At 37.3% G+C, this 24,192-nt stretch overlaps 1 protein-coding gene across 1 annotated transcript in view; it reads left to right on the top strand.

The window, feature by feature from the left end:
* Positions 1-10,353: 10,353 nt before the first annotated feature.
* Positions 10,354-24,192, top strand: part of SV2C (synaptic vesicle glycoprotein 2C) — an 82,133-nt gene continuing 68,294 nt past the window's right edge. The window contains exon 1 of the mRNA XM_035553580.1: positions 10,354-10,933. Within this exon, the coding sequence (XP_035409473.1) occupies positions 10,354-10,933 (580 nt within the window). The remainder of the gene's footprint in view (positions 10,934-24,192) is intronic.

Below are 24,192 nucleotides of genomic sequence, written 5' to 3'. Positions count from 1 at the left end.
ACACTGCATGTGACAGAGTAGCCAGCCAAAATACAGGAAACAGTCCTAGGAAAACCCTGAAATGAACAAGATGAAATAAGAAAGGTTAGTGTACATTATTTAGAATATGTACAGTATAGGTTTTTCAACCAAAGAATTTACAAAGTACCTTATTATTTAAAAGAAACAGAGGAAAACTAAGGTGGGTGTGAAACCAAATTACTTTGCAGAAGAAATTTAGCAGTCGTGCTTGTACTTGCACAAAAATGTTTGGGAAGAACTTAGGCATGCAAGCTATTTTTTAAATAAAATAATCTGTTCAGTAATCTCCTTCCTTTCTTTGAGGTATACTTGCTGTTTTAGATCTAAGAGTCTTAGCAAGTAAGATAACAGTCTGTAATGCTCCCATTAACGTTAGAATTACTATTAAAAATGGTATGAAAACGATGAATGAGATGACAAGACATGTTAAGACATTATCAACTTTTAATTATTTCAGATTTAAAATCAAAGTATACAAAGCTTTGAAATGGAATTCATACTCAAATATACAGGAAAAAAAAAGCTATTTAGAAATGTATTTTGAAAGCACTAAAAATGCATTTTGCCAAGGTACCTGTTAACTGTATATTATCAGCCTTTTTTCATTACAGTCTTCTATGAATGTTCTTCCTGTCATTCCTGATTATAGCCAATTTCCCATATTGATGAATCACTATGTCACAGGCTCTGAAAGTCATCGTTACTTTTTATGTGCAAGTACACTTCTTACCAACTGTGCTATTGCCTTTTTTTGCATAATGATCTGTGCTTGATGTTTTCAGATTTTTCCTCCATAGGTAGGTAGCTTACTGTTTTAATTTTGATTTGGAATTCTATACTGTCAGCAGGTTTACAGAATAACACAAGGAAGAAATAATCTAAAATTCAAAGAGAAATGGGGGAAAACAACACATATTCATTTTAAGACATATTTTGACCCATGTCAAGTAGAGCAAGCGACCCAACTTTCTGTCTCTACTTTCAGTTGTCACTACTTCAAAGCAAGAAAGAGAAAATAAATGATTAAGTATTCTCCATTTGATTAATTAGTTTGACTAAGGTTTGTCTAAAAGTAAATTCTTGTGTTTCTGAACATTTACAGTCTAAAGCATTTGTTATATACTATATACCATGTGTATCCTAACCCATTTTCAACAGCTATGTTATATTATACTAGAGGCTATATGCCATCTAATTTTGCTTTTGGAAACAGAGCTAAAATAGCAGGTATGTTCAACCAAAGTGAAATCACCAGAGATCAATCTTTTGAACTACAGCAAAATCATAATAATATTGCTAGTCAAAGACATGTGGCAGGGGAGTGGCAAATACCTGATATATATTTAATTACTCTTCAGATCTGATATCATTTCCAAATACCTCTCCAAGATGAAATTACTACAAAAACTGAAGATTGTTTTCATTTTCTTATAAGGACAATGGCTGTTTAACCAGTTTTAGCTAATCCTTTAGGCTTTGTGACCTCTTGGTATGTGTGTGCTACCTACACATAATATATATACATATGTATTTATTAAGAGAGATATACATATCTGTACATATATATGTATGATGGCTTTTTTTTTTTTTTCCCTAGATTCACTGTAGCATTTCATCCTCTTCATCCAGGCTCATTTAATTTTACTATACACTGGGAAATCTTCCTCTTTTTCCCTCTCATTATTTAGGTCAAATTGATGAATGCTCAATTTCTCCTCAGATTCCCACAGCTGAAGCAGTGAAGCAGTATCCCACCAGAGAAGCTTAGTATGTCATTCTTGTTTTTATTATTTGTCTGTTTTTAAGAGAGATTTTGGCAAGAATTCTGGATGAATACCAATAAAGAAATGGGCTTTCAATCACAGAAAACTATATATATAGCTTGTCACTTTATTTTATTTTATTTTATTTTTTTCCCCAAGCAGAGACAATGCAAACACCTTTCATTCAAGGGGAGCAGGTTAATGTGCACAGCCAGGACTCTCAGAACTAGCATCAGTCTGAAGTTGAGCTTGGGAGAGAGAAATAAAATTGAAGTAGCAAGTTCAGTAACTTCCCTGATGAAAATATGGCAAAATGAAATATTCAATAAATGAGAATTATGAAATCATAAAAAGGATTTTATTTTCCAACTTTTTATATTCTGTTACAAACTATAAAAAGTAACATACAATAATAAAGATGAAAAAGAATATGCAGTTTGAGAGAGTGGCAAAATATCTGGAAGGGTTAGAAAAACAAGGTGTTAAAATATTAATTAACATTATGCCAAGGATGCATTACCCTCTTATTACGGTTTAGTGGCAGCAACAGCTGATTCCCAGGGAGAAGGACAACATGAGGACAAGCAACAGAGATTGATGGAACTGACAGATAGCATTAGCTCAGAAGTGAGGGCAGTCTGGGAGCTCAGACTTGACCATCTCAGGGACTATGCACCCCTGCAGAGGGACACACAAGGCTAACTCTTTTCAAAATGTTTTTCCCAGTGGGAGTCAACACTGTGACCTTGTATTTTCTCCTGAAATGTAAAGAACTGTTCCAGGGCCAATCCCAGAACTCAGTTTGTACACTAGCTTTCTGCTATTTCCTCTCCATTCTCTACTGAAATGCAGGGTGATTGTTTTCACTTGGTTCTGACACCTGAAAATGACAAAAATTATGGGATGTGCATGCACTAATTAAGAAAATGAATTTTCAAGAGAGGTATGAGAAGGAGGATAACTCTTGGCTCCAGTGGGAAATAAAATTTTCTTTAACTGCAGAAGTCTGAGAAGTGCAAAATTATATTTAAATATGCTTGGTTAAAATAAAAAGTTTGAAAATAATGAAACGCCACTTTTCCCAAGGTTTGAATAATCATTTCAAGTACTATGGTACAATGTGCAACTTCATTAGCTGTCACTGAAGAAACGTGGTTTATGTCATCCAGCGTGGCTTAAGTTTCTCCTTGCTTGATTCTTGTCAACACATTGAACAAGCCCATGCATTTTAGTAACCACCACCCAACACAGATCCTGGAAATGCTCAGTTAAGAGGATCACAAGAACAGGAAGAGTGCTTACAAAGCAGATTAAAACAACAGTGTTGGAAGAGTGTTCCTAAGGTTCTGCTCTGCCTGCAGTCACCCATTTCATGAGAACTAAATTTTCAGTGCTTTCCATGTGAAAACAATATTATCTCCTGCAAGGAGACGGATTGTGATTGCAGAACCAATAAAAAGCAATTAGAACTCTGGTACTCAGGTACAATAAGGCAAATCAGGAAAGCAAGTAATTAACGTTAGATTAAAAAAAAAAGAAAAAAGAGAAAAATAGTAAACTTTTTTTTCTTTGTATGTTATTTTTTGTGTTATTATTTACTGTGTAAAAGATACCAATACATTTCAAAGTATGTTCTGTTTTTGCTCAGATGGCTTTTCCTAGGAAGATCAGATTTTTATTTAAAAATAAAAATAAAAAGGAAATATCACTCCACTACATGGTCTTTACAATTTCAATGCTGTAATTTTAATTTATATATATACATATATATTTAATTTTCATTTGTTATTCATTTTATTGCCTAGTATTACTATTGGGGGAAGACATTGAACTGAACTACTTCTTTTAAGGAGTTAGATGGGTTGGTATTACAATGAAAGAGCAGATAAGATCTTCCTTTGCTGTCAATAATGAAGAAAATAGTTGTATGTGAAAAGAGAGAACAAAAACAGCTTAATAAGTGAGCGTAGATCATAGATGAATCCTAAATCCAGACTCTTACCTTAGATAAAAATGTTGAGCAGAGGGTTTTAGAAGCCTGAGTATACTTAATGACAGCCAGCTGAATTACGCATATGTATGTCACTATTTAAAAGGATGGTGGTGCTCATAAAACTGTTTTCTGCAGTCTGGCATTTTTCAGGATACTCTTTGAAACATATTTAGAACATTGAAATAATGCAGGGAGGAGTACTCAGAACAAGTATAAAGTGAAGAGTGGACCACCTCCTAAACTGGTAGTAAAACATGTACCTATAATTTTCTACTCTGGCTCCCTTTGTTTAAGAATTCATTTTTTACAATATTCCGATATTACTGTTTTGTTTGTTTGTTTTATGATTTATGAACAGATGATTCAGTTTGATCCTGGTGAGGGAAAGGCTGTTGATGTAGTCTACCTAGACTTCAGCAAGCCTTGGACAAAATCTCCCAGAGTTCTGTGGTGAACCGAGTGAAATCCAGCCATCAACCAGTCACCAGTGGTGTTTCCCAGGGGTTGGTGTTGGGGCCCATCCTTTTTAATATCTTTATGAATGACTTGGATGAGGGAATTGAGTACACCCTCAGTAAGTTTGTAGATGACACCAGGTTGGGGGTAAGCGTCGATCTGCCGGAGGGTAGGAAGGCCCTGCATAGGGACCTGGACAGGTTGGATTGATGGCAGGGGCCAATGGGATGAGGTTCAACAGGGCTAAATGCTGGGTCCTGCTCTTTGGTCAAAACAACCCCATGCAGTGCTACAGGCTTGAGGCAGAGTGGCTGGAAAGCTGTGCAGAGGAAAAGGATCTGGGGGTGTTGGTCAATGCTTCCCTGAACATGAGCTGGCAGTGTGCCCAGGTGGCCAAGAAGGTCAACAGCATCCTGGCTTGTATCAGGAATAGTGTAGCCAGCAGGACCAGGGAAGGGATCATCCCCCTGTACTCAGCTCTGGTGAGGCCACACCTCAAGTACTGTGTTCAGCTTTGGGCCCCTCAGTACAAGAAGGACATCAAGGCCCTGGAGCATGTCCAGACAAGGGCTACGAAGCTGGTGAAGGGCCTGGAACACAAGTCCTATGAGGAGCGGCTGAGGGCACTGGGGTTGTTTAGTCTGGAGAAGAGGAGGCTCAGGGGAGATTTTATTGCTCTCTACAACTACCTGAATGGAAGGTGTGGGGAGCTGGGGGTCGGCCTCTTCTCGCAGATAACCAGTGATAGGACTATGGGGAATGGCTTCAAGTTGCATCAGGGGAGGTTTAGGTTGGAAATTAGGAGACATTTCTTCTCAGAAAGAGTAGTCAGGCACTGGAAAGGGTTGCCCTGGGTGGTGGTAGAATCACCATCCCTGGGGGTGTTTAAGGAAGGGTTGGATGAGGTGCTTAGGGACATGATTTAGTGGGTGATATTGGTGGTAGGGTGATGGTTGGACCAGATGATCTTGAAGGTCTATTCCAACCTTAATGATTCTATGATTCTATGATTTTTGTTGGATAGACTTTTTCGTTTTCAGTTTTATATGTTCTGCCCAATCCTGTTGTGCCAGTAATATTAGCTGACTCAGTATATACTGTTTTATGCAGAGATTTTGCAGATCTTGTTTCTGTGCTTATGTGCCATCTGTAAGTGAAGAATAATTAGACCTGTGATCAAAAGTACTATGAGAAAATAATTATTATATTTTTTTAATTTTTTTTGGTGGTACTCTAGGATGCTAAGAGGCACTTAAAGACAGTATTTTCTGTTAAAATTTTCTGTTAAAATAAAATAAATGTTAAAATAAAATTTCTGTTGATGTAAACAGAAAAAATTGACAAGCTTTCAGGAAAGAACACTATTTTTTCTGCTAGAGATCCCCGAATTAAAAGTAAAAACAAGTTAAAAACAATTCCTCTGCTTTTGTTCTAATTTGGAAATTTATTTAAAGGGTTTAAGAGAACTTGGGCAGACAGCACATATAAAGCTGGCAGAGAACCGGTTATCTTCAATTGTTTAGTAGGCAACAAAAGGAATAAAATAGGAACGGAGGGACAGAAGTATACCATGGAACCTCCATCTCTGCAGAGATCATGGTCATTGATATGTGTCAGAGTGTTGAATTGCCAGGCTTACCTTATGTATGTGTTTTGTAGATGCACTGAGGATGAATAGTGAAAAGTGGTGGTACAGGACAAACAGTGAGATCAGGGAGAACAATGGAGGTGCAAGCACACCATGATTTAGACTGTTTTGGAAACAGCAGCCCAAGATAAAGGAGGCACAGCCTCAGTGTGTGTCTTGTTAATGCTAGAAGAGGGGAAGAACGTTTGCTAAGACTATAGATGTCAGTCTTTTAATCAACTGTCATCTGAAAAGAATCCCACTATCACCAGCTTTTGTGCCTATTGATGTATTGAAATTGAGGTTTCTATTCTTTATTTGAGCATACTGAAATAAGTACTACTAATGAAAGAACAGCTTTTCTGAGACAGTTTCCCATGTGGACAGATGGGGAGGAGGTCCTTAGGTATATCCATAAATTCAAAGATAGGTTGCATTTCTGCATATGTCTCAGGTCTGTGGTAGCTTGTAGGATTGCATCCTTCGTCAGATTTGACCTGTACCATGTGAGAATTTTTGGAGAACTTCAGTAAAATTTTAATACCATTGTTCTTTGCTATCACATAGCAATATGTAATATGTTTCTGTTTTTATTTATTTATTTGTTTATGGGTATCTATTTTTATAGCTAAAAACACATGCAAGAAAACAGGATCTTCTATTTGTGTATTTATATACTTCAGGTACTTTTTCACCTGGATATAAAATCATTTGACCCATCAGAATGTAGTAGTATAACTGGAAGTGATCATGATCTAACAGAAGATTAAATCTTCAGATGAAGACTAACTTGCAACAACAGGTAAAGTCAAAAGAGACAAAATGCTTGTATCCATGCAAAGGTTATAAACAATTAAAAATGAAGGTTGGAAAAAGCAGAAATCAAACCCAAAGCAAAATGTTGGCTAAAATTAAAAAGTCTTTATATTCCCAATTTAAATATGAAATATTTAAAATATTTTATTTTTCTTTGAAAAAGAATCACAAAATCAAAATAAACATAGGACAGGTGCTACACTAGGTCCCAAAATGTATGCTAAATGCTGTAGCTCCATTTGAGTGTGGCTTCCAGTTCTGTTCTGATAATTTATTATGTGAAGATGTGCATATAGCTAATATTATGTGATATTAGTAACCCCCAAAATAAGGGTCTTCAATGTGTCTTCTCAGGGCTTATGTTAAGCAAAGATGCAAGTCTTTGTGGGAACAGTGTTTCTGATATCTCCTAGGTTTACATCTTCATGGGATCTTTGTGATTTAGTTTGGAATGTCCAGCTTTTGATATTGGATGTAGCACAGTAAGTACCAACTGGTAACCATACCACTTAATGAATATAATAGAATGAAAATAGAATGGGAAAAAATAGAGCAACCAAATAATTTGTTTTGTTTGTGTATGTATCTTCGAATGTTTTGAAAAAAATATTTGCTAGTATTACTTGAAACCACTGTTTTCCTAAGAAACATTATCATTATTCTTAGAATTAAAGGATTTGAATTGGAATGTTGTCTTTAGTTAAAGCATGCTGGCTTGTTAGGTAAGATAGTTCATACTGACAAGAGTGTCTAGGCTCTCAGATATGATTTAGCTGCTTTATGCTATCAGATAGTTGTTAATCCTCACTCTTTCAGACTTTCCAGATGCTTATTTGTAATCAATCCATCTGACGTAATTAAAAGGGTGGGGAGTTATCACGCATGATCTATAAATAATTTCTCTATATACTTCTCGCCCTTAAGGTAGGGATTTCAGTTCCTTGAGAAAGCAAAATTGTTTAAAAGAATAGTGTTCCAACGAGATATGCTGCTTTGAAAGTTGGAATGATAAAATAGAAATTTTGCTTTTTACACTCAGTATGTCTTTTCTTTCTGTCTAGGTAGAAATTTGATTTAGTCTATGTATAGATTTTTTAGCTGGTAGAGTTAGGCTGTTAATGAGTTTGAACAGGTATAAATTCTTATTGACATAACTGGTCAATTGTAAACTACAGAATAAGCTCAATTACTTTTGAAGATTTGTGTTTTCAGAGTGTAGTCTGCTGAACTCGTGAGGTTGGTGTGCTGTAGAAGTGCAATCACTGTTTTGCCAGTGTTGGCATTTGCACTTTACTTTTATTGAATATTCTTAAACTGTTTTCTCTCCATAGACAGACTCTACAGTAAAATTGAATTTGACAATATCAATATCAACTAAAAATCTTTAAAAGAAGCCTGTAACTACTGAAAAAAAAATATTTAAGAATCAGAGCAGTTTAGAGTTTACATTAAATATACTATGCCTGCACAACCTAAAATAATATAAAATGACCAAAACAATCTAGTAACACTTTGTAATCATTCATACTCAGAAGCTATTAGGAACCCATTAAATTCTTGGTGGTGTCTGTGGAAGGCTACAGCAGACTCAGTGAATGTTTTTATGCATTCAATGTTCAATAACAGCTAGTAGATACTGCAGTCCACACATAGGATGAGATGTCTAATTCATTACTGACAGTGACATCAGAGGAGCACCTTGAAAACTGAAAAGCTGCAATTAGAGAAATTGCCTTAGCATAGACAATTCAGTGAGATGACCTACTTAGAAGGATCATCATGTACCTAAAAGCAGGCTACAGTTTTCAGTTGTGAATATTACTTAGTGTTTTTTCTTTAAGGCTGCATTTCTTTCCCAGTAAATGTTTCAGTTTGCTTTGAAGAGTTGAATAGTACCACCGCACCTGATTTCTTTGACAAACATTCACAGTGTTTGAAATTAATCTAGAGGAAGAAACTGAAAATAAAGACATTATCTACCATAGGTGAATTTCTAGAGTCATTGTTAAACAAAAAACAAAAAAGCTAGGGAAATATCTTTTGGCTTCTTAAAATATATTACCTGCATGTTTGTATGATGTTTCAGGTTGGTTTTCTTTTAACAAAAGGACACCACACCCTTAGTTTATGTGATGCAGTATGCAAAACAATATTAGTCTGGAAACTAATGTCTGAAATATACTTCTGGGGACAGTGTTTGCAACTGAATGAATAAATGTCAGCTTCTCAAGGCTCTCATGGAGCTCAAAGGACAGATCCACAATACCTCAAGAGGAATAGGATTTTCTTCAGAAATCTGCAGCCATTTATTCTTACTCCTGTTTTACATCCCACTGCCTGCTTAGTATTACAGCTGCAGCTTTTTTTGAGGTTATGTTGGAAAATGGATTATTAAAATGATCATAGTTAAAAATAACCCCTTTGCCAAGCTGGAAACAGTGTTTTTCTGGAACCATTGATCCAGAAATTTATGCCTGCTTTTTCCCAGAGGTGAGGCTTCTGCATCCCTGTTGCAGTGCCCAGATTCATCCCCCCCTTCCCTCAAACACATGAATAATGGTGCAGTTCTGTAATCAATTTCAGCTGTTCTAACTATGGACCTTTGCCAAAGAAGGAGTCTATATTTCTTCCCTACCTCTGCTTGCACACTGCCACCATTTCTTTCTACTACCCTTAGCAATTGTGCAGCCCCCTAGTGATTGTACAGATGTGTGATGAGCCAAATTGCTTTGCTGATACGCCTGAGGTCTGAGCAGAAAAAACGAAATGGTTACATCTTCAGTCAAGTAAGGAGGCTGCTTCTGTCTCTCTTCTTGTAGCTGCAGGATCACAAATGCTGACACGGAGGAAGAGATGGAAAGCTACAGCAGGGGAGCAGGAAGGGTGACCAGGATGAAACATCCTGGTGCTTTCACACGGGTGGATTGGCATGAGCTCATGCTGGACTAACACTATTGGGTGTATTAGCTGAGGATATATAATTGTTTCAAACTGCCTCTCACTATGGACACGGGAGAGTGGGATGGGTCTGTGCATGATTTAGGGATTGGAAATTGCCAAAGTGTGAAAAAGCCACCACTTCAATGTACCTATCTCCTTGCATCTCCCTTACTGTAGTGTGGGGCTACACCAATAACGTTAAGTATTGCTCAGTGTGAATGCATTGGCCACGTTCAGCCAACTTTGGGATGCTGGGTGTATTACTGAGACTTTATAGCAACTCACTGAGAGAAAAGCTGATATTTTTAGCCTTTTATTATATAGCAGTGAGCTCAAATGGGGAAGGACAGTGGAGACGGAGTCAGTGTGAAGTATGGCTCATGAAACTGCTTGTTTTCATTCAGGACAAAACCGAGTATCCACTGAAAAACTAAAATGTAATAAATTTTATTTTGAAAACATGTATGTATGCTAAATTTTTCTTTAGAGTATTTTCCTTGTAACATGGTATATTTGTATGTTTTTGTAGTTAAAACCCTGAACTATGGTGTCCAGTGTGAAGAAGAAAATGAAAAGAAGCAAAGTATAAACTTTTTTTTTTTTTTTTTTGTCTCATATTTTTCAGGTAGCATATTACAGCTTCACATTTTCTGCTGCTGTCCAGCGCACAATAGATTTTCCAAATAGTGTTTGACTGGTGTCTCTCCAGTACAACAGCAGTCTTTCTTTGATACAAGATGGAGGAATCATACAAAGATAGGACTTCTTTAGTGAAAGGGGCAAAAGATATTGCTAAAGAGGTGAAGAGGCAAGCAGTGAAAAAAATGAATAAAGCTGTTGACAAAGCTCAGGACGGCTACACACAGAGGTCCTACAACCGATTCCAGGATGAGGAAGATGATGATGATTATTATGTTCAAGGAGGAAATTATGGCATAGAAGCTAATGATGATGAAGGGTCAAGTGAAGCAACCGAAGGACATGATGAAGATGATGAAATTTATGAAGGGGAATATCAAGGAATCCCCAACATGGGGCAGGGCAAGGATGGCATGGTGGCCTTAGGGCAGTCTATGCATGATGAATATAAGGATCGTCGTGAACTGGAAACAGAGAGGAAAGCTGATGAAGAAGAGCTAGCACAGCAGTATGAACTGATAATACAAGAATGTGGCCATGGTCGATTTCAGTGGGCACTCTTCTTTGTTTTGGGAATGGCCCTAATGGCAGATGGGGTTGAAGTTTTTGTGGTTGGATTTGTGTTACCCAGTGCTGAAACAGATATGTGCATACCCAATTCTGGATCAGGATGGCTTGGTGAGTGAAACCTTTGCTCTGTGTTTGTGCTATTACAACTGTCACTTACAGTATGCCTAAATATGAATTATGTTAATGTTAATGCTTATATACAAATATTTTGTATTGAATATAAATAAGTAAATCACATTAATACGGATAATATGAAGCTTATAATTTTATTTTTTAAATAGTTGTTTTCTTTTTCAGTCAGTATGTATAAATAAATCCATGAGGCAGAAGACTGCACAATAAAATTTAAGAGCAGAAGGGTGTTTGTTTTTTTTTCTTGTTTACAAGAGTAGTTATCCAGATGTGTTATATTAAAAAAAAAAAAAAACAACCACAAACAATGAATTACTAGAGTTCTTAAAGATTTGTGCAGGTGTAGTAGAGAATAGATTACACACAACTGTATGGGAGCGCTCCCAAGAGTGAGGTGGTATACAATATAGGGAATGCTGGAAATCCAAGGAAAATGCTGTCTAGCTTTTTTTCTCCCTTTTGTCTCTTTTTCTTCTTTTCTCACAGTGACTGTCCTCTAGCCCTCCAAAAAGTATTATGTTTATTTTGAATCATGGAGACAGAAGCCAGAGGGACAAATGGCTGAAGCTGCACATACGTTATGCATTTTGTGTCTGGTTGGTTGGTGGGGAAAGGCTGCATCTCATCCTGTTGCCTCTTCCCTCTGAAGCCATAGTGAAGAGGCAAACTGATTCAGCCTTTTGGGCCTTGGTGAGAGCAACAGCAGTGCAAGCCAGTCTGTGCTTGTGCTTCCTGAGTATGCCTCAATGTAGCAGATAAAGCTAAGGTTTCATGGGGCAGCACAGTGAAGAGACAAGGTAGAAGTGGTTACCCTAGGAAAATGGGAGGTAATAGTGTAGGGGTTGTGACATGGCAGAAAATAAAATATATGTGTCATACAAGGGATTTGGATCTGAAAGGGCCCAGGCCATTGCAGAACAGAAGACCTTCATCTAAAAATTTTAAGAATCTTTGTCTTATAGCAGGTATACTGTTCATTTCTGGTAGTTTTACAGTTCATGGTTCTTTTGCAACACTGTCATTTTAACTTAAGCTCCACTTCTCTCCTCTTGGCTCACAATCAATTATAAAGACCCTAAGATGTCAACTGTGTAAAAAAACAGATTCAGAATTTTAAATAACACAAACTGGAAGAAGCATTCCTGGTAGGCAATTAAGCCCATGTCAGATTGGACTCCTGACATATTTGCAATTTGGCTCTATTGGTTTAAATAAAGTTGATTGTATTAGAATCATAGAATAGTTTGGGTTGGAAGGGACCTTAAAGATCATCCAATTTCAACCCCTCTGCTGTGGGCAGGGACACCTCCCACTAGACCAGGTTGCTCAAAGCCTCATCTGCTAAAGTCGTTATAAATTATCTCTGGAGCCTTCTCTTCTCAGGGTTGAATAACCCCAACTTCTTCAGCCTGTCTTCCTAGGAGTGGTGCTCTACACGCCTGACCATTTTCGTGGCCCTCCTCTGGATTCATTCTAATACGTCCGTGTCCTTCTTGTGCTGTGGGCCCCAGAGCTGGGTGCAGGACTCCAGGTGGGGTCTCACAAGAGCAGAGGGGGAGAATCACCTCCCTCACCCTGCTGGCCACACTTCTTTTGATTCAGCCCAGGATACAGTTTGCTTTCTAGGCTGCAAGTGCACACTGCCGGCTCATGGTGAGCTTCTCACCCACCAGTACCCCCAGGTCCTTCTCCTCAGGGCAGCTCTCAATCCATTCTCCACCCGGCCTGTATTGGTGCTTGGGATTACCCTGGCCCAGATGCAGGACCTTGCACTTGGCCTTGTTGAACCTCATGAGGTTTGTACAGGCCCACCTCTCAGGCCTGTCCATGTCCCTCTGGATGGCATCCCTTCCCTCCAGCATGTTGATGCACCGCACAGCTTGGTGTCATTGGAAAACTTGCTGAGGGTGTACTTGGTCCCACTGTCCATGTCACCAACAAAGATGTTATACAGCGCTGGTCCCAATACCAACCCCTGAGGAACACCACTCGTTATTGATTTCCACCTGGACATTGAACCATTGACCACAACTCTTTGAGTTTGACCATCCAGCCTATTTCTTACCCACTGAGTGGTTCATCTTTCTTATCCATGTCTCTGCAACTTAGAGACAAGGGTATCATGGGGGACAGTATCAAATGCTTTGCACAAGTCCAGGTAGATGATGTCAGTTGCTCTTCCCCTATCCACCGATGCTATAGCCCCATCGTAGAAGGCCACCAGATTTGCTAGGCATGATATGCTCTTAGTGAAGCCATGATGGCTGTCACCAATCACCTCCTCGTTTTCCATGTGCCTTAGCACAGTTTCCAGGAGGATCTGCTCCATGATTTTGCTGGGCACAGAGGTGAGACTGACTGGCCTGTAGTTCTCTGGTCTTCCTTCTTTCCCTTTTTAAAAATGGGGGTAATGTTTCTCCTCTTCCAGTCAGTGGGAAAGATTCCCCTTTCCAGTCAATGGAAAAAATTACTCTTCATTTATATTTATAAAACCCCCTCCATGTCAGAAGGTCATGAATGGAAACAGGTGCTGAGTTCTCACCTGTCTGGGTGCTTCAAGAAATTCCTTGCCATTTGATAATTTGTTGTTAGAAACAAACTGATCTAGTTGTCTGTACAGTGCAGTGATTGAAATTCCACTAAAAGAAATTAAATTATCTAAGTTGTTATGGCTAAAGAGGCTGCATGCAAATAATTTGTTTGGTACTGCTTGTTTACACAAACTCATAAACATTACATTTGTCATGCTAGGACCTGTGGGTTTTCAGATCTGCCTTTTAGAGAAAGAAGGTGCATAATCTTGCCTATTTATATCCTTTTTTTTTTTTTTTTTTTTTTTTTTTAGCTCTATAAACAATTCAAAGGGTAGAGAGAAAGAAGAGAAATGAAAACAAGCCAAAAAAGGTATTACAGATAAATGTTACTGTGTTGCTGCAGATAATAACACAGAATACATAACATGGTGGGAAATACTTTATATTTTCTAAAAATTGCATTTCATTTAAACAGTTGCTGTAAGAATGGTGGGATGTCTGTGACTGAGAGTGGTGAGTATTGTCCCATGAGTAGCTGGCAGCTATGAGGGTTTTCCGATGTTTGTTAAGAAGTGACTTAAGGGTAGAGGATTCCCCAGTCACTAGACTTCTTATGATGTTGTCTTGAAATATATTGGAATGAATCCACCAGTGATTAAATGAAATTCAGTACAGAAGCTGTTAAATCCCTCATGTTATATATATATATATATATATATATATGCAAATATTTTACTTGCTGACAAAATTAAGGAAACAACTCTGGAAGCCCTAGGTACGAGTGCAATGTTTCCTCATAACTAAAATATGGAAACTGTAATAGTTATCCCCATTTCTTATTTTTATAATAGCAGAACACTAGCCTCTGTGTTAGGATATTAACAAAGATATAATTCTACATTAAAAGATGAAAATACAAAACTAGGAAAAAGCAGAGCTAATTAGTCTTTTCTTTCTGATAGTGTATTGAAGGCATTGCAACATGGTGGTTTTATCAATAGTTTCACAAAAATGATATTATTTGCCCATTGCTAATAGAAACTATAGTTTGCAATCCTTCTGTACAGTGATGACTATAATACTTATCGCTAATATAGATATGTAGCCCTTGCGGACAGCATAACCATAATTCCAGTGATACAAAAGGATGGTGAATGTTTATTGAAAGCATTTTAATATGATCATAACTAGGTCCACACAGTCATGCATTTCAATTACTTTGATGTTGTGATTTCACATCATAATTACATCCTGACTGGGGTCTTCTAGACAGGCATAATTTTTTCCATTATTATAATTCCATAATCTAGAGGGCCTTAATGTTGTTAAAATACAGAAGTCATGAGACCAGTGCTAGGAGTTATAAGGTGGAATTGGTACACATATTTATTTTTAAGGCATTTTTCTAGACTAGTAAGAAACAACCTAAGAGCACCCTAATTTGTCATTGAAAAAGGACTCACTGTCTCAACAATTGTAAAAACTTATTTCCCATACCTCATGACACAATGGCTTTACCAGGAAACATGAGCTGATTAAAAGCATGTGGCAATATCCATAAAACCACCCTGTTGCATTTTTTTGGTTTGTTTCTTTTAACTTGCAACATGGCAAATTCCCAAATTCCCTCCTTACTGATCATTGTATGAGCTTGAGATTTCGGTTCATTGATCATTGTCAGCACCTCACAGACTGTAAAGTTACATGATGGAAGTTCTGATCAGAATCATGAACCGTTTTCTTGATGCCTTTGGTTTAAATAATAACTGCATGTAACTTTTTGTTGTTGTTGTTGTTCTTTAAATAGATGTTTCCTTAAAAACAAGAATTTTGACTTGCTTAAACTCTTGCAAGGTGATAGTGACTTGTTATTAAGTGTGAGAATATGTTTCCAGATATGTATCTTTCTATCTTGTATATATCTTTAAACATGTATCTTTGGCCCAGAACTGAATACAGTATTCCAGGTATGGCCTCGCCAGCACTGAGTAGACGCTGCTGACTCACACTCAAATTAATGTTCACCAGGACTCCCAGTGTCTTTTCTGCAAAGCTGCTTTCCAGCTGGGTGTACTGGATAGTACAGTAAGAAAAACAGAAATAACATTTATCTGTAAAACAAGTTTTTAGTCGGTTAAACATACAGACATGGTTTCTTCTATCCAAACAACTCAAGTATCATGTTAAATCATGTTATCATGTTAAATCACTGGGCTGATATTTCAGGTATTGTGAATACGAATAGCAATAAACAGCTTACTTTAGAATTCAAGGGATTTCCTGACAGTCTACATTTAATGCCATTTAATGACTAGATGTATTTTTTTTCTCAGATATTATCAGAATATAATAATTACATTATGCATAATATTTTCAGGAAGAAGGGCATCAGAGGTTTTAACTCAGTGTACTGAAGTAGTTTTCAGTTTGGGACAACAGGCATGTACCTAACACTTCTGCATTGATTACCATTTTGCATTGATTTGCGTATTAGGCAGCTTGATGAAATGCCTTCCACATCTATTGTATACCTCCTGTATATCTACTAAAACCTACTCAACATAATCTAGCACTGTTTCAGACAGTTATTCCTCTTACATGGGAGGAAGTGCCCCCAGAGCACTCAGTAGTTAATGTGAAGTGCTTATAAGCTTTGTTAAGCAATACTAGATTGTTATTGAAAATTGTTTCCTCACAGTTTAAAAGAGTATTCAGCTTGCTATGTCTTTGCTACTTAGTAATGCACTCTAATTCCATTGTCTGATTTTTGTTTTTGTTTGTTTTTTCACTTATCTTTTGGAACAACTCATATATATACATACATATATATATATTCACCAACAAATACATTCTGTAGAATTTATTAATGGCAAATACAAGTCCTTCACCTCAGACAGAATGACCCAGTGACTGGTACTGACATGCTACGTACCTCTAAAGAAAAGGGGCTTTTCCTAGCAGAAAACAAATGGGCCATGAATCAGCAGTGCCTTGCAGTGATGAAGGCTAACTGCCTTCTGGACTGCATTGGCAAGGCTGTAGATGAGGTGGTAGAGGGAAGTGGTTTTCCCGTCCCAACGCCAATGAGACTTCACATTGGTACTGTGTCCATCTGTGGGGCTACCTGGTAGAAGAGACAAACATTTAAAGCAAGTACACCAATGCACCACTAACGTGTTTAGACGGCTCGAATACATAGCATGAAAGAAGCAGCTAAGGCAACTGGTCTTGCCTAGCTCGGAGAAGAGAGGTCTAACAGGCAACCTGACTGCAGTATTCAGCTATGTAATGGAGGGGAGGCATAGAGAAGGTGGAGTCAAACTTTTCTTAGAGAAACACAGGTAACAAGTTGCAACCAGGGAACTTCTGATCATATATAAGAAAGGAAGTTCATGGGTGGTCAACCCCTGGGAGACGTTGCCCAGGGAAGCTGCAGGATCTACTGGAGATTTTCAAAGAGTTAACTGAAAAAGGCCCTGAGCAATGTAATCTAGATCTGGAGGTAGCCCTGATTTTGGCAGAAGTGTGGACTAGAGCCCTTCAAAGGTCCCTTTCAACTTAAATTTTTCTGATTCTGTAACTAAAAAACATAACTGCTTGTAAATGCATCATTACTTACAACACTTTTATCTGTCTATAATAAAAGAGATACTGCAGTTGTTACATTTGACTAAAAATTTAAAGGGAAGATGGTTCTGAACTCATGGGTCGTGCACAGGCTTGCTGGTTTATACAAAGAGTAAAGCCTAAGTTCTTTTGGGCAAGACCATATAGTTTGAGAAAATTATTTTCTTCCTGAACCTGTATGGGCTTTTTCTGGCTTTGGCAGAAATCTGAAGTGTACAACTGTGAAACGTAAATAAAGGCCTGCAGGAGCTGGGTCTCAAAGGACCATTTTCTAAATATTCATGCATCTACATGCAAGGTGGAATTCTCCAAAGTGTCTAGGCATCTCACTAAATCCATTGACACCCTGTAAATATCCTTAGAAGAATAAATGTATGTACAGATCTGGAATTGTATAGTTATTCTGAAACTGTGGTTACTCTTTAAAAGGTTTGGATAGGTTTCCTTCATGTAACTTGTTGCTGAATGAGCAAACTTCTGTTTTACAGATGTTTCTCTTGCAGTGGAGATTAGACTAGAATGACCTTCAACTGAAATTTACATTGAGTTTTCTTTGATATTCAGTGCTCGTGGTATTCCTTTGTTTTTCCAATCTGTAGTAGCAGCTATATATTCTCTGTGTAGGCCAGATACCTAGTGACATTGTGATTTGTGGGAGAGGAGAAACCTTTTTGGGCTTGCTAGTCTTGCTTGAGGAACGTAATTTAGTATGGAAGCTAAAAATATTGACTTTGCTAGATGACAGTTAAGTAAGCATTTTATCACAAGATTTTTCTTTTTTTCCAATTATAAATAAATAAATTTTAAAGCTTGAAAAAAAAAGTGCATGAAAATTGAATGTATTGATCTTAGTGATCTGATATTACTCCTGTCTGTGAATTCATTAAAACTGTTTTTACGAGCCTCATTTATGCTAGGTTATGTTACACTTGTTACTTAACTGAAATTCTGTCTTCAGGGCCAAGTCCAGAATTCAATGACCAAATATTATGGAAGTATAATACTGATTACCTGATTTTGTGTTTTCCATTTCATAAAATTCAGACATACAGGTTTTCTGGCTGAATATGAGAGGGCAATTCTTTACTGTGAGGGTGACAGAGCACTGGAGTAGATTGCCCAGAAAGATTGTGGAGTCTCCTTCTCTGGAGATGTTCAAAACCCACCTGGATGTCATCCTGCACAATGTGCTCTAGGTGATCCTGCTCAGCAGGGGGGTTGGACTAGATGATCTTCAGAGGTCCCTTCCAACCTCGGCCATTTTGTGATTCTGTGATAATGATATATTTCAAAAAACACTTTCTTCAAGTATCATGGTTTTCTCTTGTCTACTCAGTTCTATTCCAATGGCAGTTTTGACAACACTTTTTCTCCATGTGGAAGCCAGGAAGGCTTATTTGGTGTTTATTTATTAAAGAGCCTGAGTTTTCCTTACATAGTAGTTCGTAGAACTCATTCCTGCTGCTGTAAGTAGGAAACTGCGTATAGTACTGTTCTCTCTTAATGTTAAATATTATTATAGGTTGCTATATACAGGTGAGAGTTATTTTGTGTTCCTGCACAGAACACAGTAGGAGAAGGTAAGTGAGCGTCTTCTGGTTATATATCAGTTTGTAGCAAGCTACCAGAATGATGTAATACCAGATGATAAAACAGACTGCAAATGATGTAAAGTAAAGGAAAACCAGACTCTGCTACTCTATATTTTACTGTTGTGTGCAGCTACTAGATGTTCTCCTATTGAGTTGAAACTTCCAGGGGAATTCCTTTAGTTTTATTATGGAGAACATGTTAAAAATCTTGTTATAATTAAAAAAAAAAAAATTTAGGCTTCAGGGGTAAAGGAAGAGATTCAGTTCTATTATTATTGTTATTATTATTATTATTACTACTTACTGTGGACTCTTTGCCGTGGTATAAATTTTATTGAAGGTCACACTGATGTCAAAATCTTAGGCATTTATACGTGGTTCCGAAAATTGCTGTACTCACAAGAAACGCATCTAGGTTAAGAATAGTTATTGTAACTATTGTAGACCTTTGAGCATGAGGAATCTCATTGAAATAACAGCGAGAGTCCATTGCACTTACAGTTAATAGTAGTAATAAATCTTTACAGCAATAGAAATATTTCAAAATAGACCAGCAGTCATTGAAATGTGCACTGAATATTCCAGAGGAAGGTGAAAACTGGCTAGGATTAATGCCTTATTTCTTCAGAAGAAGATGTGAGAAATACAAATGCCATCATGCATGCTGTTGACCTCTGGTACAGTTCAGTTCCCCTACAATGTCATTATTGAAGTACTTCTACTGCCGTGCCTTTTCTGCTTGCCTTCCAAACACAATTTTTTGAGGGAGAAAAATTAAGAGACCCATCCTTATCTGTTCTAACCAGCTATATTATTTGGACTACTGAGGATGATGTTTGTGTAAGTTTTACTTTTCTGAGGGGAAGGCAGGCACAGTGAAGAGTATGTAGTGTGGTTTTTGTCTGTTAGGAACTAGGCTAAACACATATTATATGGAATATCATGGTGTGGTGGTTTTACCGTGCTAGGCAGCTGAACACCACAACCGCTCTCTCACTCCCGCTCTTTAGATGAGGAGGGGAAGAAGTAAAGGAAAGAACAACTCACAGGTTGAGATAAGGATGATTTAATTAAAGGAAAAAACAAATAATTACTAAGGAAAGACTATTATTAATTAAACAATTTAACTAAACAATTTAACTAAACAATTAACAATTTAACTAAAGGGGAAAAAAAAGGGAAAGGGGAGAAGGGAGGGGGAAAGGGAAGACTAAACAAAACAAGTAAAGGCTATGTGAAAGTGCTGAGGAAAGAAATTACTCTCTACTTCCCACAAATGAGCGATGCTTGCCCATGTCCTTGAGGCAGGGCCTCAACGCACATAGCCGGTGTTTGGGAGGAAGACAGACGTTTTCACAACGAGAGCCCACCCCACCCCTCTTCTTCCTTTTTCCACCTTTTATTGCTGAGTGTGACATCATATGGTACGGAATATCCCTTTTGTTGGTTTAGGTCAGCTGCCCTGGTGATGTTTCTTTTCTCACATATTTGCCCACCCCCTAGGAGGGTTAGAGAGAGTCCTGATGCTGTGCCAGCACTGCTCAGCAGCAGACACAACACTGGTGTGATACTACTGCTGTTTTAGCTACAAGTACAGAGCACAACACTGTATGGGCTGCTGCAGGGAAAGTTAACATCCCAGCCAGACCCAGTACACATGGGCTGGTCACAAGACAGGTGAGGGAACGCAGGTTTGAAACATTAACGAAATGCAGCATATTTGGTTCTTAGAGTGGTTGCAGGTTCCTGCTATATGCCAGCAATTTAAGGTGGGTCACAGCTGCCCTCCTTTTCTGAGTGTGATTATCTCATTCCCAAACCACCTTGCTGAAGACCATGCTAATAGGGAGAACTACAGCACCATGTCAGCCATTTTTAAAGCTGCATGCAGCTTTACTGAGGACTACAAACTGGTGGATAACATCAATTTACATATGCACTCTTCTCTTTTAAGAGGTTCTCCATTTAGCATGGGGTTAAATACAGTGTATCATTGGCTCAATAACCAGTTTCATTTGTGCAGATTCAACCTGAGTAACAAATCCAATAAAAGCCAATTTAAAATGACTGCATTGCAGAGCCTTTGTGCAATGCATTTCAGTACAGCCAAATGCTGTTTCGACTGACTTGTCTTTTAAGAGCTCTATAAGTAAAATAATATTTTTTTTTTTTAATTTAATTAAAAGGACATAACTATGCTTGCATAGCTTGGAATAGTGCCAAAGAGATAAAGCACTGTACTTAGAGCTAGCGAAGTAGAAGGCCACATTTTGAACCATAAATTTGTGGCTATAATATAGTATTTCTTTAAGGTTCAAACTGTGCTTGCTTCAGCTGAATTCAATGAGTACAGTCGATACTGGAAAACTTTCTGTTATTTAAATTATGAAAATAACAGCCTGCAATTAGGATATTGTATGTACTTGTGAAGATTGTATGACTAGCAATTAAAATACTTCTGTATTTAACTGGTCTGTTACAAACATGCTTCAGCAACATGTGCAAATGTGCCTGTACTGTCTATTTGCACATATAAATAAAGCTAAATAATTATGGGCTTGCAGTTATCTTGAAATCTTTGTCTCAACAATTGATTGTGTCTAAAATAGTTATTAATTACTGGACTGCTTTTTTGGGCACTGCAGGTTATTTTCTGGCTCTGCCTGTCCAGTCACAGATCTGTGATGTTACCATTCATGTCACACACAGATTTATAATAATACAAAAATGTTCAAAGGAAGGAAATGCCTCCCAAAGGAAAAGTTTGAAGGCCATGGTGATTTTGCACATTTAATGTAACTGTCACCACGATTTTTTCTTCCCTCCCTCAACTGCTCTACCATCTCTGGGTGATTATACATCATTTCTTAAATCAACATGTCAAATCCAGTCTTTTAATTAAACTGAACATTTTAAGTATGTTAGTGCTCTTTCTTCAAGGTTCCTGTTTGGTTAAATCTGCAGCACAGTTAAGTCATGACACACAAGCTTTCATTTATTGAGATGTATAACCATTTATGTATTTGTAGCTCTGAATTTCACATCATGTATAAAATTTTAATCTGTGAAGTAAAGAGGACATATTTCTTCTTGCTGAGGAGCTCATATTTTCACAAATAAGTTGTTAATGAACTTCATTAAGATATAGAACAAATATAATCTAATGGCTTAAAGGTTGATTTGGTGGACATGGTTTAGTGGGTGACATTGGTAGGAGGGTGGTGGTTAGATCAGATGATCTTGGAGGTCTTTTCCAACCCTAGTGATTCTATGACTCTGTCACAGCTGGATAAATTTCTTCCAATGCATTTTATCCATGGATTTAATCAGTGAAGGATTTTAGAACCTTTCCAAAATTCTTACTGGTCATTTTATCTTATACTATCGGTGTTGAAAACTATTGGAAGCCAATTGTATAATGAGACATAAGACTTGAAGTAACTACTTATCTCAGAGCTTTAGCTTGTTTATGTGAATGTCACTGATGAAAAGTACTGGAGTACTTTTCATCTACTGTGACTGAATTTTACTGCAGACATAATTCTTTCCCTGTGGGTACCTCTGTTCTCACTGTCTGCACCTGCTTCCCCTGCTTGAAAGTTGGCTTTGTTTTAAATATCTGGAATATTACTACTTTCATAGCCATTTGCAGCAATAAAGCTCTTCTCCTCTTTCATGCCACGTACAATGCTCATGGAATTGTTCACCAGTTCTCTTAAACTGATGGCCCTTTTAACCAACATCCACTGCTCTTTGTTCCAGTTAGTGAGAAATAATTTGAGAGTTTTCAATGGCACATTACATAGATCAGGTTGGTCTTGCTTGCTTTTTTTTTTTTTTTTTTTTAACAAGAAATCTTTTCTTAAGGTAAATGTGATGGAAATTAGTTTATGAGGCTGACAGATGTTTCTATCTATCAAGGTTTTTTTTTTTTTTCTTTTCTTTTTCGTCCCAGGATGATAGTTAGGAGAGTAGTATAAACTAAGAAAGTTAAGAAAATGGTGTTGACATCAGCTTTATATCCATAGTGTTGATGATCAACATTCCCATGGATAAGTAAGTGTGGTCAGGTTGCAAACTTCAAGTGATGTCATCTGGACAGATATTGTTTGTTGTATACTCGTTAGCAGCAGAGAGCCTCACATGAACTTGAGAGAGTATGTATATAACATGACACATGGCCATCCATTGTGCTGACGCATCTCCCACAGCATCTGACAACAGACATGGTCTTCCTTATCTCTCAATCAACGTTATATGATTGAAAAAGGAAATTCCCTTGGCTAACACTCCCACTTCTGCTTTCCAACTTCTGAGGAAAGCTTTTGTGTGGCATTTGTGAGACATACTCATTTTAACAATGCACAAATATTTTCCTAATCTGCTAGAATTCAGTGAAATTCAAGGTTAGTTTTGAAGTTGTCATGAGCAAGTCTTTTTAAGTAGAGATTATGGACTGACGGACACAATCATCTAAACAATTTTCCATTTAAACAGTATAACTCTGCTTACTGGCAATATTGTATATACATAATTAAAAAGCCTTTTCAGCATCACTGCAGGTATATTGGCATTCCACAGAGGATTATTCTGATATATTATTTCTCATTCTGACATTGGATTAATTAATTTATTTCATTGACTGTACATGAGAAAGCAGAAAGTGGTTTGATCATGAGCAAAGGGAATTCCCTTTTTTGCTAATATGTTAGTTGTGTTCTAGGTAAAGGAGATTTTGTCCCTTGTCATATGCTCTGGGAGATTTTCAGGAGCTTGCTAATTTGGTAACAGTGAGTTTAAACTTAATCCAAGTTCCTGATCATTTTAAGATTAATCCAGTGTCTTTTGTTGTTGATTGTTTTGTTGCTTGGTTTGGATTTTCTTTGTTAAGCCAGTGTAAATCAGATATTTTGAATGAGGGATTTTTTTTTGGTTGGTTTTTTTTTTTTGTTGTTGTTGTTGTTTCTTTGTTTTTGTTTTGTTTTTGTTTTTCAGCTTATTTTTCTTCCCCCCATGTTTTGACTTCTTAGGAAAAAAGGTGCTAACAGTTGCTGCATAGGTGAAGGGAAATAAAAAAGATATTTACTCCCATTTACAAGGAAAATATTTTGCAAAGGGGTGGAATATAATTGCAATAAGGAGAGTTAATGGCTGATTAGACACTGAAGAAACAACTGGCAATTAGCTTTAATGTTGTACAGATACTTTCGCTAGGAGCGTAGTTTTACTGATTAGTTGTTAGTATCACGTACATTGATTTGTTGTGTTGAATTGATCTGCTATTAATGTAGATATATATACTTTGGGCTTTTTGTTTTTAGTTCACCACTAATTATTAGTTAGTGGTATTCATGAACTCCACTCTGTTTTGAGCCAGAAGCAGGATTAGGCAAATAAGAAATTAACATTCAGGCAATAAATGTTTTAGCCAAAATGAAGTTTTGATACAAAATAAGATAACGTAGTTGATTGTGAGGGCAAT

The sequence above is a fragment of the Cygnus atratus genome, chromosome Z (assembly GCF_013377495.2).
Source record: "Cygnus atratus isolate AKBS03 ecotype Queensland, Australia chromosome Z, CAtr_DNAZoo_HiC_assembly, whole genome shotgun sequence".
Classification (NCBI taxonomy): domain Eukaryota; kingdom Metazoa; phylum Chordata; class Aves; order Anseriformes; family Anatidae; genus Cygnus; species Cygnus atratus.
Note: the sequence above shows the minus strand (reverse complement) of the source record. Positions and strands in the feature narration are given on the sequence as shown.